This window comes from Engraulis encrasicolus, chromosome 13 (genome assembly GCF_034702125.1).
Source record: "Engraulis encrasicolus isolate BLACKSEA-1 chromosome 13, IST_EnEncr_1.0, whole genome shotgun sequence".
In the NCBI taxonomy this organism is placed as follows: Eukaryota; Metazoa; Chordata; class Actinopteri; order Clupeiformes; family Engraulidae; genus Engraulis; species Engraulis encrasicolus.
In genome coordinates, this window is record NC_085869.1 from 45,964,542 (window position 1) to 45,982,041 (window position 17,500).

Below are 17,500 nucleotides of genomic sequence, written 5' to 3' on the forward strand. Positions count from 1 at the left end.
GGGCTGCATGGTGAGGTAGCCTATTATAGTGCTCTGGCCCCTCATTTTGTTCATTTCAAAAACGTCGGGCGAATGGAAATCATATGAGCACAAAGGGGCCGCCGGGCTCGCTCGTTCGGGCCCTCTGCACATGTAAAGAGCAGTGCCGCCGCCCGCGCTCTTTTAATTGTGTACATTCCGCTGCCAGGCAACTCTCCAAACTTTATTGTAAACATTGAGTAGGGCCCTTTTTTTGTTCAGCCTCAGCATAATGCCATTGTTTGGCGTCTCTGGACGTAGCGTCCACTCCATTGGCTGCTAATAGTCTCGCTGTAGAGCCCCAGTTACCAGCCCTATTTGGACAGGAACTGTATAGGGCTGGCCAACATGACTGTTTTACAAACCTTCTTTTGCTGTTGAACATGCCACCCTACTACAAAGGCAAAGTGCAGTAACTATGCCGACATTGAAACTGGAAAAAAACCTTCAAAGCCTTACAGGTTGGATATTGTAGTTACTGCAAATTTGGCATAGCAATAACTCTAAAACAGGATGTATTTTGACCATAAGGCTTTATTAGGCTACAAGATAAAGGAGGTGTAATGAAGATCACTTTCAGTCTAAATTCACTTTTGACCAAATCTACAGTAAAATGACAGCACTCTGCCTTTGTAGCAGGGCAGCATGGGTGGAGCAGATTGACAATGATTTGGTGGGGAAAGGGTGCTGTGTCTCTTGTAGATTACTGTAAATTGTATGTTGATTTAACTGAACAAAGGCCAATGACACTTCATGTCCCTGTCACTCACACAGCACACACACGTGTTGTCTGTCCCATTGTGATGGTGTCTGCATGTGCCATTGGTGTTACAATGGTGCGTTTTCACATTCCATGCTGTGTAGAATGACTCGTCTAAATTAGGAGTATGAAAGAATTATTAAGAATAGGCTACGCACCTAAAGCAGTAAATGTTTACTTCCTGGGGTGTTATAATCCTCTGAATAATAAATGATGCCATTAAGTAGGCCTAGGCGTGAATAAACTGTCATCAATATTAAACTGTGTATGTCTGCATAACAAAGTCTATAGGATAATTAGCTGGGGACGGCATTAACTGCTGAATTAATGGATGAGTTTGATCTTTGACTAGATTCAATCTATCCTTAAATTTAGCCACGAGGAATAGCCTAGTGCGCACTGTGCAATATGTAGTCAACAGTATGCGCTGCAGAAACAAAACAAGTCCAGTTATCACTTAGACTGGGATTAAAAAGTTTACAACATGGTGAGGAATGTTATGTTAAGATCTATACATTGCAGCACCATCGAACAATTTAAAACTTTCATAGCAGTCTCTCAGTGGTCGCACGTGCAGACGTAGCGTGCAATACAGTTGGAACATCACAACGTTCAGGTTTGGAACGAGAAACTATTTGCGTAATGGCTTTCACGCGGGAATAAGAGTTAAGTAGAAACCATAACCAGACACAAACATGCATTCACGGGCTTGTCTATTCTGAAGGCATGCACAGACACCAAACAGTGTGATTTGTTATCAATTTTGCCAGCAGTCTGACCACCTTACCTTTGCGAGCAGGTAAGAAGGGCAATGGTAAGAGAACTGAGGCTGCATCGTCTGTTTCCACACCTTTCCCATGAAGACCGCCAGGAGCCTTAATCGGTACCCACACTGCAGTTAAAATGAAATGAAATTATTTACGTTATGTCCTCTTTTTGCCAACTGGAGTTGATGCCGTTGGCCTGAAACCTCGCCCAAAATCTCAACTGCTGCCTTCAGCGTAAACAGACCCACAAATGCATGGGTGGGCGGCGGACCTCAGCGCTTGTTGGGCAGCGAGAGAAGAGAAGCGCTTGAGCCAAAAACAAACATGTAGGCTTTGACACCGGTTCAGTTTAGGGAGCAACTCATCGACATTGTAATGTGTGCCCCAGTATCTATCTATCTCTCTATCTCTATCTATCTATCTATCTATCTATCTATCTATCTATCTATCTATCTATCTATCTATCTATCTATCTATCTATCTATCTATCTATCTATCTATCGTGTTAGGATGAGAAATAGCCTAATATTGTTTGCCAGTTTTCAGATTCAGCAGATGTGGGCTGCTTTTATCTAAAGTTTAGTGGGATGTGTGAAGCACCTCTGCCATGTTTATCTGATGGTGATAAAATAAGCTGAGAGCCTCCTTGCAGATATACTGCGTGGTCAGCTTCCCTCTTCTTCTCCTCTCTGCAATGTGGCAAATGAGATGCTTCACTGGGATGCGAGTAGAATTAATTACAGCTGCTTTTTTAAAATCCTGCACAACAGCAATGCATCAAAGATATTCCAGTGCGAAGGCCTAATTGAAAGTATAGGCTATAGTATAGTGTTTCTCAACGGGGCGGTGCAGCCCCCCAGGGGGCGTTGGGGAGCAGTAGGGGGACATTGAGAAGGATGCAGCTGACTTATTTGGCATTGGGGGGCATTAGTCCATTTCATTTTTTAATAATAAGGGGACTTTGGGAGGCTTGTGATGAGTCCAAGGGGGGTTTGTTCAAAAAAGGTTGAGAACCACTGATATAGTAGACAGAGAGAGAGAGAGAGAGAGAGAGAGAGAGAGAGAGAGAGAGAGAGAGAGAGAGAGAGAGAGAGAGAGATAGAGAGAGAGAGCAACCACTTGCACTTGAAGACGACCTTTCTCCAGAGGTTTGCCTGTGTGGATGCTCAACACAAGGTCCCTGTGTTGGAACATTGCTGTTGCTCTTGGAGATGTGTAGTAGAGGGGTTTCTTACAGGTCACCGCAGGGCCCTTTGCACCCCTTTGAGTCCATTCATTATGGGCCTGTCTCCCTCTCTCGACATTCACTTCCAGATGTACGCGGATGACACGCTCATTTATCAAGCAGAATAATCTATTACAGAGGGCCAAGGCAAAGAAGAACAAACACAAAGGAAAAATGACTTCTACCGTGCCCTCCCACTTCCTCTCCTCTGAGGGGCAAGCCATGGTTCCCAATGGCGACCGGTGAAATCACATTTCATTTTATTGTGCCTCCTCGTATGTTGTCCTCAAAACCTAGTTAAGACTGAGACTGAGTAAAGTGAAGTATTGTGCTGGGGAATGTGTTAATTAAAAATGTGATAACCTCGCCTTCACACAATGTTTCAATTCACATTTTCACACAGGGAACTGCGGATGGGAAATTCCTGATGCAGCTGTGATTTTGTAACTATAGGCCAAGTTGTATGCAGCATCGATTTTGATGGCATTTCATTCACGGTTGTGTTATCTCCATAGAAAATGTTTCATTTGTTCTCTCCGCGAACATTAATCCCAATATATCTGTTTTTGAGTATCGGGCTGCTGTGCTGCCGTATAACGTTTCAAAAGCACTTCCTGTGGCCCATCTGGTTTTGTGGTGTCCTGTTCTGGCGGGGCTTTCTCTTTCCCTGGCATCTTAAACAGACAGCCATGCTTCTCTCTCTCTCTCTCTCTCTCTCTCTCTCTCTCTCTCTCTCTCTCTCTCTCTCACTCCCTTCCTGTGCTCATATCTCCCCCAAATCCTCTTCCTAATCACAGGAACCCCCTCGAGGCCAGTGTCTCCCCTGAAACAACAATATTAAACACCACCACTGTTTTACTGGCCTCTGCTTGCTTGGTTCATACCGCACAGTTAGTGGCCTAGGTGTGTGTGTGTGTGTGTGTGTGTGTGTGAGAGAGAGAGAGAGAGAGAGAGAGAGAGAGAGAGAGAGAGAGAGAGAGAGAGAGAGAGAGCGAGAGAGAGAGAGAGAGAGAGAGAGCGCTTATGTGTGGGAGAGAGTTTGTGTGTGTGCGTGTGTGTGTGCGCGCGGCGTGCGTGTGTGTGTGTGTGAGAGAGAGACAGAGAGAAAGAGAAAGGATTTGGAAAGGAAGCGAAATGTATGTCTTTAACAGCCATTTTATTTTATAACAACATGCCTACAGCCATATACATGTCTATTGTTATTCTTTTGTAATGTCCTTTGTTTGTCTTTGGACTTGGACATTTCTAGGGTAGATTTAATTATCCTTAGTTTTGAGGGATTGAATTTCTTGGCTGGTAGTATTTGACCAAAATGTGATGTGACAAGCCACAGGAAGAAAAAAGGGGGTTGGCTGAAAAGTTTAAACGAAGCAGTATGCCCACTCTCTCTTCTTAGAAAAGAGTGCCCAATCAAACAAACTAATTTCAGTCGCTCACGGCTCTTTCTCCCTGCATGTCCTTTGTCATTTCAACCCCCGTTGATAAATGTGGCTCGGATTCTTGAAATGTGATCTGCGTGACTGTTCTCGCCGCATTCCTTGAGTAGTCCCCACTCCCCCCTCTCTCTCCCCCCTCTTCCTCCAGTCCTCCTCTCTCCCTCTCTCCCTCCTTCTCCACCTCCCCCTCTTCCCGCCATGGGATGCCTGGCCCCTCTGTTTTGGCCCTCGGCCTGCTCTGTGCTTTTCGGCAGGACCTACAGGGGTTTGTTTACTCTGCTGGCTCTTTGGACGAGCCAGGAGGGAGGGCCGAGGTGTTTTTGGGGTGGAGTGGGGAAGAGAGGAGTGGAGGAGGAGGAGGAAGAGGAGGAAGATGATGAGGAAGAGGAGGGGGAGAAGGGGTCTGTGTGTCAAGGTAGGGGTAGGGTAGGTGGAAGAGAAGAGAAGAGAAATAGCAGAAGAAACAGGAGGAGGAGGAGAGCAGGAGAAGAAGAAAGAGGAGGAGAAAGGGGGGGCGTTGTTTGAATATCCAAAGGTTTGTTACCAGACTACCCATGTTTGGCTCCAGCCAGTCACAATTGTGCCTCTAACCAGAGTATTCCCACGTGAAGAAGGCATGCCTGCCATGCGAAAGGCCCAAGAGAGGATTCCCTCTGCAAACATGCATGTTTTCAAGAGCCTGTGTGGTGCACAGACAAGGGGGTATTACCACTGACAACCCTAATAAACCAGACTTAATCCAGAAGCATATGGGAGAGCGTACCCAACGCTGCCATATTTCTGGGGAGTCCTGATCTTAAGATGTTATGCCTCAGAGCACAGTATTGCCATATTGAAATGTTTTTTCAAACAATGCTTGGAGAACAGACATTGCAGAAGAACTGTTGGCTAGACTCGGACAACTTTGCAATTAAACCAACGCCATCAATCAGTATAACATTTTGTCAGAAAATGTATTTCCAGCAGTCTTTGTCTGCTGCCTAAGAATACTTTTCAAAAAGAACAATATACGTTTGTGTTATAATAACACTCTGGTTAGTCCAACATGCAGGGCCATTTGTTTTTCCATCATTGAGTGCACGCAGATGTGCAAGTATACTTTCCCAATGGCTGGTGGGTCGACTCGTATGAAGACAACTGCACATTCATTGTAGCCTGATAAACCAGACTAAATGTGAGATTAAATGTGTAATTTAGTCTGGCCCTGATGATCAGAAGATTGTTGATGGAAACAACCCGTTGTTTTTCAAACTGTGCCTGTGCCTATTGATAACCCTGTCTGATTTGCATCCAAAGATTCAAAACAAATCAAAACAACTCCCCTGCGTTGTGATTGGTTTGCCAGATTCTGGGCATTGAGGCAAAAATGGGCTAGTTTACTAGGCTACATTCATTGAGGACTAAAAAACTAGTCCGCAAAGACAAAAAGCTACTGGCTCTTTCTGTGTACATACATGCGATTAAGCCCACTGCCACCACACAACACATTAGACAAAGTAGAGCGAGATGTGACACATAGGTCTGCTTTAATCTTATGTTTTCGTTTCAGCACATAGCATAACATTAGTCGAAGCTGATTTGTTTTCCTCGTTGAATTAAAAAAAAAAAAAAAACAGAACTGCATGCAGCTCATCAGTGTGTGGTCTGTACCCACCCCTTCATAATTAACAGCTCTGTTGCAATGGAGTGATCATGGCTGCTGGTGGTGGAGAGAAACCCATCAGTGAGTGACAGAGATGGCAAGCAGCAGGGACCTACCTGAGAGAGAGAGAGAAAGAGAGAGAGAGGGAGAGAGAGAGAGAGAGAGAGAGAGAGAGAGAGAGAGAGAGAGAGAGAGAGAGAGAGAGAGAGAGAGAGAGAGAGAGAGAGAGAGAGAGAGAGAGAGGAGGAACAGGAGAAAGAAAGAGTAAAAGCAACATGGAGTGAGAAGGCGGGAGAGAGAGAGCAAGACAGAAAAAAGCAAGAGAAAGAGGGAGAGAGATTGAGAGAGAGAGAGATGAGATGAGAGCTACATCCTCAAAGCGATAGAGGAAGAAGGCAGATGGCAATATAATATATGTGTTGCATCGTTACAAATCATTGTGTTCCTGAGAGCCTGGGCTGTCAGCCACATGTCCACCTGAGACCATGATCAGCAGATCACACACACACACACACACACACACACACACACACACACACACACACACACACACACACACACACACACACACACACACACACACACACACACACACACACACACACATACACACACACACACACACACACACACACACACACACACACACACACACACACACACACACATAGTCAGGCATAGGAGATGGAAGTGGAGCACAGTGCACAGATTTATATCTGGCAATCTGTTTATCAGAGCCTGGATCTCCCCTCTGACCATTTCACCTTAGACGACCACTGATGATTTGATAGAGAGAGCGAGAGAGAGAGAGAGAGAGAGAGAGAGAGAGAGAGAGAGAGAGAGAGAGAGAAAGAGAGAAAGAGAGAGAGATAGAGAGAGAGTGTATGTGGGTGGTTGACGTTTAAGGGCGTAACGCAAAAAAAAAAAAAACGTTTTTCAAATTCCTGAAAAAAATGATGGATAAAAATTGGAAAAAAATAGAAAAAAATAAAGCACTTAGTGGTCTGTGGAATTTCACCTTATTTTTGCTATTTTTGGGAAAATGTGTCCTGCATCAACACATAGCATAGGCATGTCACACCGCAGGAAAATGGAGTCACACCACAGGGAATTCACTGCATTATGGCCATTTTAATCCTTTTGTATACATGACTGATATCTGAGCTCATGCTAACTTGATAATGATATTGTGTTTAATCTTAATATGTGTTTTCATTAATAAAAAAAACTTTTTTTCCCTCCTATAAGAGCAGTCACACCACAGGACACCATAAAATGAACCTAAGCATTGCGTGACAGAAAGATTGCAATATGAAGACATATTAAGAGGTTAAGAGTCACCTTAAACTTCTACAGCACTCTCCAATAACTGAGGTACTGACTGGTTAGGAGCCAGTCTTTAAGACCCTTGTAGTTGGCCTTGCAGCTGCCCATTCCCAAACATTGACATACATGTCACCCCACAGGACGCAATTTGTGTTACGAAATTGAACTTGTAGTTAATATTACTGTCTTGAGTTTTTTCCACATTCACATATCTTAATCTAAAGTTAAGATTTATGCAATCATGCCAAATGCTTCATACATTATTCAAAATGTTGTTGGTTAATTTATATATATATTATTATATATTGTTTCATTAATGTTACAGTCACACCGCAGGAAATTTGACATATAAACCTATACGTAAATCTTAACAAAAATGTTTCTTCTCATCTAAGACTAATATGAAACATAATGTACCACATCTTCTTTCATTGACATTTGTTTTTTTAAAGGAAAATAACAGTTTTGTAGGTTTTTAACCAATGTTACGAAAAAACAAGGCGTCACGTCTCCCACCCATGTGTGTGTGCTGGGTGAGTGTTTTTGTGTGCCCAAAGTGTTTATGTGTTTTGTGTGTGTGTATCTCTGTGTGTGTGTGCGCGCTTAAGTGTATTTCTGTGTGTGTGTGCGCGCGGGCACATGTGTGTGTGTGTGTGTGTGTGTGTGTGTGTGTGTGTGTGTGTGTGTGTGTGTGTGTGTGTGTGTGTGTGTGAGTGTGTATGTGTTTTCTCCAGCCCTCAGTGACAGTAGTTATTAGGCATGATAGATCTCTGAGATTGGTGGCAGGTGAGAAATGGATGATGAATCGTCTGTTGACATCCTTCTGGCTGCTTTTGGCTACTGATCTATGCCTACTAGACCGACTCTTGCCCTTGCCTTTTACCCACAGCATTTTCACACCAACTGAGGGTAGCACTGATGTAGGAGCCAGTCTCTCAAGACTGATGAATGTGTTTAGTAGTATGCTATGTGCTTTGTCTTTCTTTGTTTCTTTCTGCCTTTTATAGCATGCTTTTCTATTTTTATACTTTTTCAAATTTTGTCCGAGATAATGGAGTAATTGAGGGGTCAGTACTTTATAACTAGACATTAGAATACAAGAATAGCTTGAATATTTACTACAGCTAATTTGGTGGATCGGTTGTCCTCTCATACAATGAAGACTAAGCGTAGCTAAGCCCATGCAAAAAAATGTGTCAACACTGTGAGATGTCTCTTTAAAGGACTTGTAACAGCCCTTTAAAAACATAGCAGTGCTTCCTTTGCTTATTTGATGTGGATAAATAAAAAATTCAATCAATCAAAAACAAACACACGGCAGACGCGTCTTTTGTCTGGATGTTGTCGGAATCCATCTTGCATCTGCCATTTCAGCAGACTAATATTTTGCCCCCTTAACTTAATGAATCTGAGAAGACGACTATACTGCAATCCTTGCCACACCTCCTTGTTTGAAAAAGAAAAGAAAAAACATTTTTGTATTCAAAGAGAGCTATACTAATGCATAATTCATGGCCTGCGCGGAAGTGCCTATCCCCGGAATCTGACAAACATTGTCCTTCAAACTTCCCTCATGCTGTCACAGACAGTGAGTTTGGCACCGTTGTCATTCGTGGAAAAAAAGGGATACTCGCTGCCTGTTCCAGTGCAAGAGGTCATTGATCCGTGATGTGACATGACTGACAACCTATGAATGAGAGGGTTAGCTGCTGACTTGTGGCGCGTTGTATAGTATCACCTTGGAGCCCCATAGAAAGCGTGTCGTGGAGGTGTGGGGGATGGGATGGTGTGGCGGCAACCGTATCTCGTGCCATTCGTGAAATCCTTACGAAAAAACCCCCAGAACAAATCAACTATACTCGTGGAGGGGGTGTTAAAAGAGGCAGAGAGAGGGAGCTATATGGATGTCCATTGAGCCATACTAGACGTGGTATAATAGTGTTTCTCAACTAGGGCTCTACAAACCCACAGGGGGTGTTATGGAGCCCTGTTAGGGGCGTTGAGTATACAGCTGAGAGGTGGGGGTGCTCAATTGCCATTGGGGGGGCATTAGTCTATTTTGGGTTTTTTATACTAAGGGGGCGTTGGCAGGATTATGATGAGGCCAAGGGGGTGTTGGACGCTTACGATGAGGACGGAGGGTGGGGATGGGGGTTACGTTTGTTCAAAAAAGGTTAAAACCACTGCTCCATATCATGTCTATGCTTTTAGCTGCGGCAGACAGGCCACACGCCCCAGACAGACATTTGAGCATACACTCCGGCCGTCTGTGTAGAGTGACGGTGACAGTTTAGCCAGCAGTTCAGTCAATCCCTCCGATCAATTATTCAGCGACAGGAAAAAGACTGTCCATTTAAAAAGACTGTGTCAGTTACAATCACCCTAACTGCCACAGAATGTTGGTTTTTAAATCTATTCCTTATTCTCCAAAGAAAGGTTTTGAAATTTTAGGTCAGAGAAAGAAGACTTGTGGTTTGTGTGTGTGTGTGCGCGTACATGTGTGTGCATGTGCACGCACACTTGCTCGTATACTTATGCTTACACAAGTGTGTGTGTGTGTGTGTGTGTGTGTGTGTGTGCATGCGTGTGCGTGTCTCTTCCTTTATAACCAGATCACATGGAGGACACCCAAGCCGGCCCCGTCAACAGCACTAGAGAGACTTCACAGGGCCAAGGAGAGGGAAAAAAATGTCAGGTATTCAGGGAGACAACTAAACCCACATGTGGTTTAAACATTCAAAGGGAAGAGTGAAGAGAGGTCCTCAACTTCCAACAGCCTGGGCTGAGTGCTTCTGGCTCCTGAGTCCTGGGTCTTTGGAAGCACAAAACACATGTGCTTTGAAGACACACAGCCTATCAAATGCAGAAACATGTGGGTCTGTGGGTAGATCAGTGTCTTATGTTCGATATAGTATTGCCAGTTACTAGTTAATTTAATGCATTTTATGCATCCTGTCTCATTTGGCCATGAAACACAACTCACTGGTAATACACTGTGACGATAGACGGAGACCATGTGAAGTTGGAAATAGTGTTCTTATATAACAGTGGCACAGCTAACACTTTCCAAATAATGACAGGGTTGCTTGCATTGTAGTTGCCTGGCTCTTGCCCGACCTGTGTAATTCCACGCAGCTTCCTGAGCTCCACTACTAGGTCTGGGAGAGCATGCGTTGGCTCCGCCTTCAGAAGGCATGGCTTTATCAATCATTCTGCCCATCATTTCTGCCAGCAAATTCTTTCAAAAACATTTTCTATTCATCTAAGAGTCAATATAGTCTATAATATGTCCTGTGACTCCTCAATGCAAGCTGGCATTGATATTGAAGCAATAAATTCTCCGGCAATTTTCTGGCTGGAGACAGAGCATTACGTATGGCAGTGTCCCAGACCGTGTGTGTCTGTAGCTCCACCAGGGGGCCGCAGAGCTACATACTCACACACAGAGGTCTGGTGAGAACCAGGCTAGCATTGTAGTACATTGATTGACCCTTCAAATCCTTGATCTTCTCCATGTCTGCCAACTTGGCAATAGACAGCACAATTTCAATGAGCAGTGTAGTTGCAATACCTACTCTGGCCACCAACCTACACAGTGCACCTTTACATGACTTGACTTTACCTTTACTTGACGCGATTATGTTGCGGTAGGATTCGGAACAAAATGTGGTAGTATTCGGTTCGGTTGATGCTCTAGGATTCGGCTGAAACCAAACCCGTCAACAAGGCCGATTCTGTTCGATTCCGAAACTGAATCTTGGATGGGGCACATCCCTACTTCAAACCTTGTCTTTGCATCAGACTTTTGTGGCATTCAATGTGATACATTATGTGATCAACTGTTTTTTTTCTGAGTATTCAGCTTAACATGAAAACCATTTTACATGTTGAAGTGAAATTACCGGGCTCTTCTTACAACTGAACATCTCATATTTTTGTTGTAAAAAGAGATTGGGCTTTCAATTTCACTTTCAGATTGTGTAAATGTCTGTTGTGCAAGGGAGGTGCTCAGCTTTCTGTCCTAGTACGTATGCCACCCAGTGCAAAAGAGTGGTACGCAATGGTGTTTGTAAAATAATAAAGTATATACTGTATATATATATTTTTTAAATCTAATTGCCAGTGTCACACTATCTACTGCCATTGTCTGGCACCTGCATTTCTGTTTTTGTGGATGTGAGCACCCTGACTCTCAAAATATTACAGCGATTTATAAAGTAGAAGTAGAAGAACTGTTACAGATGTAATTACATGACTAAGTTTGGTATTACATGGTTGCAACTATGTAATATTATACTACTAGGGTTGTAATTACACCTGCAACAATACTTCTTCTTCTACTTTATACATCTCTGAAATATAATGTCACCCACCCACAGGTGAAGGCGGATTGACTGAGGTTGAAGGCCTTCATCAGTAACTTTACTCAAAGCTGACATCTGGTGGTAGGTTCTTGGTAAAACAACAATGCTTCTGGTTTTCAACCAGCACACGGCCTTGACTAATAATAGGGTTAAAGGTGTGACATCTTTGCAGCAATATTTGGTCTGCATTAAAAATATCATAGTGCTTCACTAACCATGCACACAGCATGTGATCTCCTGTCATTGAAGTGGCTTTGCACATTGGGGCAAAATGTGTAGGAATTTTGGTTTCTGTGCAAAGGTTGATGCAGTACAGGTCATGAACGACACCATGTGTGGTGACCATTTTGTCCGTGCAACAAATTGTGTTGTTCCCATCCAAGGATTGACTGTGTATTCTGAAATTGCAAAGTTGTTGATAGCTGTGGTGGGGACAATATTCTCTAAACACTTTGGAGATACTTTCAGTTTGAGTTCATGAATTGGCACATATATATCAACAAAACCAGCTCCATCATTCGGAAAAAGTAGTTATTTATATTCCCTGACTTCACAAACTGCGCCCAGATTTACCAAACATTTCCTGTAATTTAAAAAAAAAGATGATTAAATGAGGGTCTGGATTAATGCAGCACCTGTTACATGGTGATGCCCAGTGCATGCACAATCTGTCATGTAGACACCTGCTACTACCTGAACTAGACATGCTGTGCCTTGATGCACAGATGGGGTGGAAAACAACCTTTGGCAGCAGTGAGAATATTGCACTCATTAAAATATTAAGCTTGCTTGTCTTGTCTCCCGTCATTTTCTCTATTCAGATCACTAGGCGATTTGACAGGATAACAAAAAATATCAAATGCATCATCACAATATATTGCCTGCTGTGAAGTTCACACTGGCATTTTATGTGCAATTTTAGACTGATTTCTGGTTAATGTAGACATCTCCAACACTGTTTTAGAGTTGTCCATGACTTCCCTGCATGACACAACTGTGTTAGTCACTACTTTCTGAAATAAGTCCTGGAAGCCAGTCATTGTGCAAGCATTTTTCTTTGACTACAGACCCTGACGGACTATGTGGCAAGAATCAAAAAACACTCAGATGCGAATCTGTGATATGGCCTTGCAATGAGGAGACGTTTGTAGGCTACCATGCACACAACCTGACATTTGTCACCCAGACCAACAATCCAGACAAGTAGGCTGAAAGCGGGACCCGCAGTTTGCTAGCAGACATCCAACATGATCTAGCTACTCAACCGCTGATTGGTCAGACCCGAGCAAACGCGGAAGTCAAGGGCGCTGGGGATTCCCCGAGGGAAGTTCCCAACGCATTGTAAAACATGTAGAATGTTCATTTGAGTGAAGTATATCATTTCCTCTCTTACCTCGTGAAATAGAACTAGAACTGGTAGCCGCCTCAAAATATCTCACAAATGTAGCGCTTTGAGGACTTTCCGACTGAAGGTAAGTTTTCAACTAGCTTCTTATAGCCTCCTCTCAACTTCTCGAACCATTTCGTGTATGCGGTGAGGGTCTTACTTCCAAGATTGGCTGCAGTTTGATTCACGCAACTTATTCTACTTCCTATAGAAAGATGAATTGGCAACAATGTAGCTGTATGACTGCTACATCGCCGTTCGAAAGTCTATAACTGCACGGCTTTTGAAGCCACATGTGTTTAAGTTTAACCCAGTCCTACTTTGAACGACTTATCGTGAGCTGACTTGACTGTGTAACTCAATTTGCTGTGCGGTGATCTGGCATCACGATAGAGGAGTTGGGAAATATCCGCTTCTGAGAGAGGTGTAAAGTATTCATAACGGTGCCAGAACATAATTGCTTGTATTCAACATCATTTTTGGCCAGTGCAAAAGATGACCCCTATTTTGCATAGTTGTGAAATTGTTTGTTTGTATTAATTGAACATCAAGCGCAGAAAGAAAAAAGGGAAAACAAACAACGAAATTGTATATAGGCTAGGCCTACATCTGGAAATAATTTAAATAAAAATTGTATAGCCTAGAACTAGGTTTATGACTATTATCATTAGCCCTTTTTAATTATCATGTTAACAAAGGAACTATTTCTTATACTATTATTATAATAATTTTGAGCACATAATTTTAAAATGTTTTAAAAAATGTATAAATCATAGTTAAAGTGTTATTGTATTGTTCTAATTGATAACTATAATTATTAGGCTAATAGTTATGGTCTCAATAAATTCAAATAAGCTATATTTATCTGTATTCAGTACATTGCAGGACAATTCCCGAGATGGGTCTAACCATTCATTTACAAGTTGACAACATGTCGTTAATAATTAAACCCAGCCTATGACGTTAACTTAGCTCTATAGATCAATTTTCTCCCCACATACTGCTTCTGTAACCGTGAACTTTTTGAAAGACATACTATGCTGCAGCAGTAGTCTTGGCTACAAACAATAGGCCGTTAAACCAATACCACAAAAGTGAGAAAGTTTCATCAAAGGAGTTTGAAGAAAAACTCTTAACAAGAAAGCATCCTTAATTTGACATTTGGACATGGTGTGTTTCTTCTCTTTTGCATTTGTGTGCGTGCGTGCGTGCAGGACTCATGAGTGATGTATCAGTGATGGTTCTGAGGCTCGAGGTATGGAGAAAAATATTGCTGATCAGCTCAACAAAGCCTTCGAAGCCTATCGCACCGCCTCCATCGAACGAGACAATGCCAAGAAAGAACTAAAGCAAAAGGTAGCTAAAATGAATTTCCAATTTTTTCAAAAGAGTATTGAAGTATATAAAGCATTCCTACCCCAGAGCTGTACTAATGCCGGGAAATATAACAAGAAATCTCACTTTTGCAGACTGAGTATTATGAAAGAATCACACAGAAGCTCCAACAACAGATAGAGGACCAAAACCAGCAGATTTCTATACTCCAAGCTCAATTAAATACCACCACAAATCATGCTTCAGGTTGGTTAAGCAATGCAAACAACTGGCAAATTTGGACTTTCCACAAAGGCGAAGATACACTTTTTTGGTAGCATGCTAAGCACACATGCAATTACTTCCTACCAAGTACAATAATTAAGAAATGTAGTCCACATAACATGCATACATTTCTTACGATAGTGTGTAGTTTGCTTGAATACTAGAGTAAAGCACATATTGATAATATGATGTTATTATTCTATAACACATACCTAATACATAATATATGTTATATTTTGATGAATTATCTAACGGTGCTGTCCTCTCGGCCTTCAGGGGAGGTGAAATGTTGCGAGAGTGGCCTCCGCCAACAGGAAACGGAGCTCTTGTCACCTGGTGAACTGCGCCACAGCAAGTCATTCTCCCGCTCCTATAGGACAAACCACTTCCTGGTACGGTCAGTGGGGTTGATTTTGGATGGGGAAGGCCCGAGCCATAGATAAGTCTGTGCACCATTCTGGGGAAGGTCACCAACCTACCCCCACCACCCCCTTCTAATCCTCTTCTGTATTAGCCACGTTTCTTCATGACGGTTCAGATATGCCGCAGCGATGAACTCTAAACCAGCAGTTGCTCAAACTTTTTTCGAGCCAGCCAGGCAACCTTTAACCCGTTATAGACACAGCGTTATAAATTTGCTGTCACCAGAATAGCAACCAATGACCAAATCGTAGTGCATTACTAAAGGCCATGGGTTATGTCATAGCAGTGGTGTGGTATGGTAGTTAACTTTTCAATGACTATAACAGTCTTCCACTGGTGGAAGGGTGTACATTATGGGCTACCAGAGCCGGACATTTTCCAAGGAAACCCCTCATAATCGAACCATGAATTACAATTATCACAACTGTTTTGAATAGTTGTTTTAGTGCAAAGTTGGGGAGTCTTCCCCATGGAATAAATGAAACAAGTGTGATATTGTTATTGTGGATCAATGTCGGAGTTAATGTCAGCTTAAATCTGCCCTGCAATAGCATTGTAATGGCTAGCCCCCCTGTATCGGTGTGCGGGGCCCTATTGTGACCATGGCAGGTCGTATGGTGGGCTCTATCAGTGTTTTGCCCTGGGGCCCTGTGTGCAATTGTCCACCAGTGGTCCACAGGCTCCACTTTGGGAACCACCGCTATAAACAATACGCTTTAGCATTGTCACATAGGCCAGTGTTTCCCAACCTTTTTGTGTTGCGTACCCCCTGAGCTTTTTTGTCCTATGATGAGTACCCCTTCACCCCTTCACCCATGCTCCATATCTCTTCCTCTAGCCCAATGTGACTATGCTCCTTATATTTGTCATTATGGAAATGTTCCACGTACCCCTTGTGGTATGTGTACCCCTGGTTCGGAAACACATACATGCGTAGACAGGTAACGTAGAGATTGCCGGCATTAAGCAGAGTGCTGCATCAATTTGATCCGATTTGATCGGTTTTGCACAATCACAAACATGGCAACGTCGACATCAACAGCCAGATTGCAGTGAGCTGCTATGTGATGATACCTTGGAGGAACTGGACCAAGTGGCAGTCAAGTTTTAGGATGATAATCAACATAGCTTTCGGTTAGGAGACTGCAGAAAGTACCTGTTTGGTGGTCGACTGTCTTCCTGAACACTTTACATGTTCAATGTCAGAAACCATTAAATGGCTATTCTAAAGTTTGATGGAAAGCTGGTTTTGCCTCTGGTATAAACAGGATGGATCTGTAAACAAGCTGTAAGATTCTGTTTGTCTAATAATATGTCTTGCCCTCCCTCCGTGATCTGTGGTTGGGATCCCAAACTTGGGTGAAGATTTCAGCCAGGGTCTCCATCAGGGCTTCGACTTTTTTGTTCAGTGACCACTGTGGCTAGTGGTTTTCCAGAATTACTAGCCGTTTAGCCATTCTGCTAGCCAGAGTTTTGTTTAAAAAAAAATCTTTTGAATTTTCTTGGATTGAAATGCAAACAATTTATGCAACTACTGTGTCACCCAACAGAATATTAACCTGCCAATGTGACTAGTGAGACTGAAATTGTTACTAGCCACAGCCAAGTTTAACCAGTATTCGGCCGGTTTGCAGGTGCCAATGTCAAGCCAGGGTCTCCATGCTGTCCTTCAGATCGAAACGAGCACAAAAGGCAGTATGGGGATTCCCAGGCTGCCGTGGCTCTATTTGTGTTAAGCTTTAAAATAAGCTATCCAGTACTGAGCATCTACGTAAACGCTAAACTAATGGATGACACTATACACATTGGGGTAATTTCACGTGAAATCAGACACTTTGGGACCCAACCGACACAGATTTCAATCATACTTGCTATGCCTGTTTAGTAGCAAGGTAGCACCCCACTGCATTTGTGTGAATCTGACACCAATATTAAGGGAGAAACAGACTAGCAAAGGTTTACATATGAGGTTAGGACACTATACATTCAGCCTTGATAATATCAGTCAGTGTAAGTCACAAAAAGATGTCTGAGGAGTTCTTTGAAAGCTCTTTTCTGGCTCTAGAAATTACACATGGAATACATGTGGAATACAACAACCTTTCGAATATGAATTATGATACATTGAAAAATAAAAAAAAATAAAAAACATAAACATAGCCTGTAAGGTCATAAACATCACCTGAAAATGGGGTGTTTGGTTCTTCATTCATTTCAGAGATAATGGGACATAAAGGTTGAAATGAGTTGTAATGAAGCAGTAATAGAGTAGTGTCAGGGACAGGACTGGACTGGTCATCTGGCATAACGGGCTTTTTCCCGGTGGGCCCTGCACCCTTGTTGGTCCCAATTCTTCCTGATGCAGAGACCACAAGCAGTACGGGTAGGGAATAACACCTCAAGCACCCTGACCCTGAGCACGGGGGCTCCGCAAGGTTGTGTTCTCAGCCCCCTGCTGTTCACGCTGCTGACACATGACTGCACAACGACCCACAGCACTAACCATCTAGTGAAGTTTGCGGATGATACAACACTGGTGGGCCTCATCACTAA

The 17,500-nt window shown here is 42.9% G+C and overlaps 1 protein-coding gene across 2 annotated transcripts in view; it reads left to right on the forward strand.

The window, feature by feature from the left end:
• The first annotated feature begins 12,861 nt into the window (after positions 1-12,861).
• tank (TRAF family member-associated NFKB activator) overlaps positions 12,862-17,500 on the forward strand; it is a 22,277-nt gene continuing 17,638 nt past the window's right edge. For both annotated transcript variants that reach the window (XM_063214052.1, XM_063214053.1), the window contains exons 1-4: positions 12,862-13,010; positions 14,140-14,281; positions 14,395-14,506; positions 14,801-14,916. In XM_063214052.1, the coding sequence (XP_063070122.1) occupies positions 14,183-14,281; positions 14,395-14,506; positions 14,801-14,916 (327 nt within the window). In that variant the 5' untranslated portion in view covers positions 12,862-13,010; positions 14,140-14,182. The remainder of the gene's footprint in view (positions 13,011-14,139; positions 14,282-14,394; positions 14,507-14,800; positions 14,917-17,500) is intronic.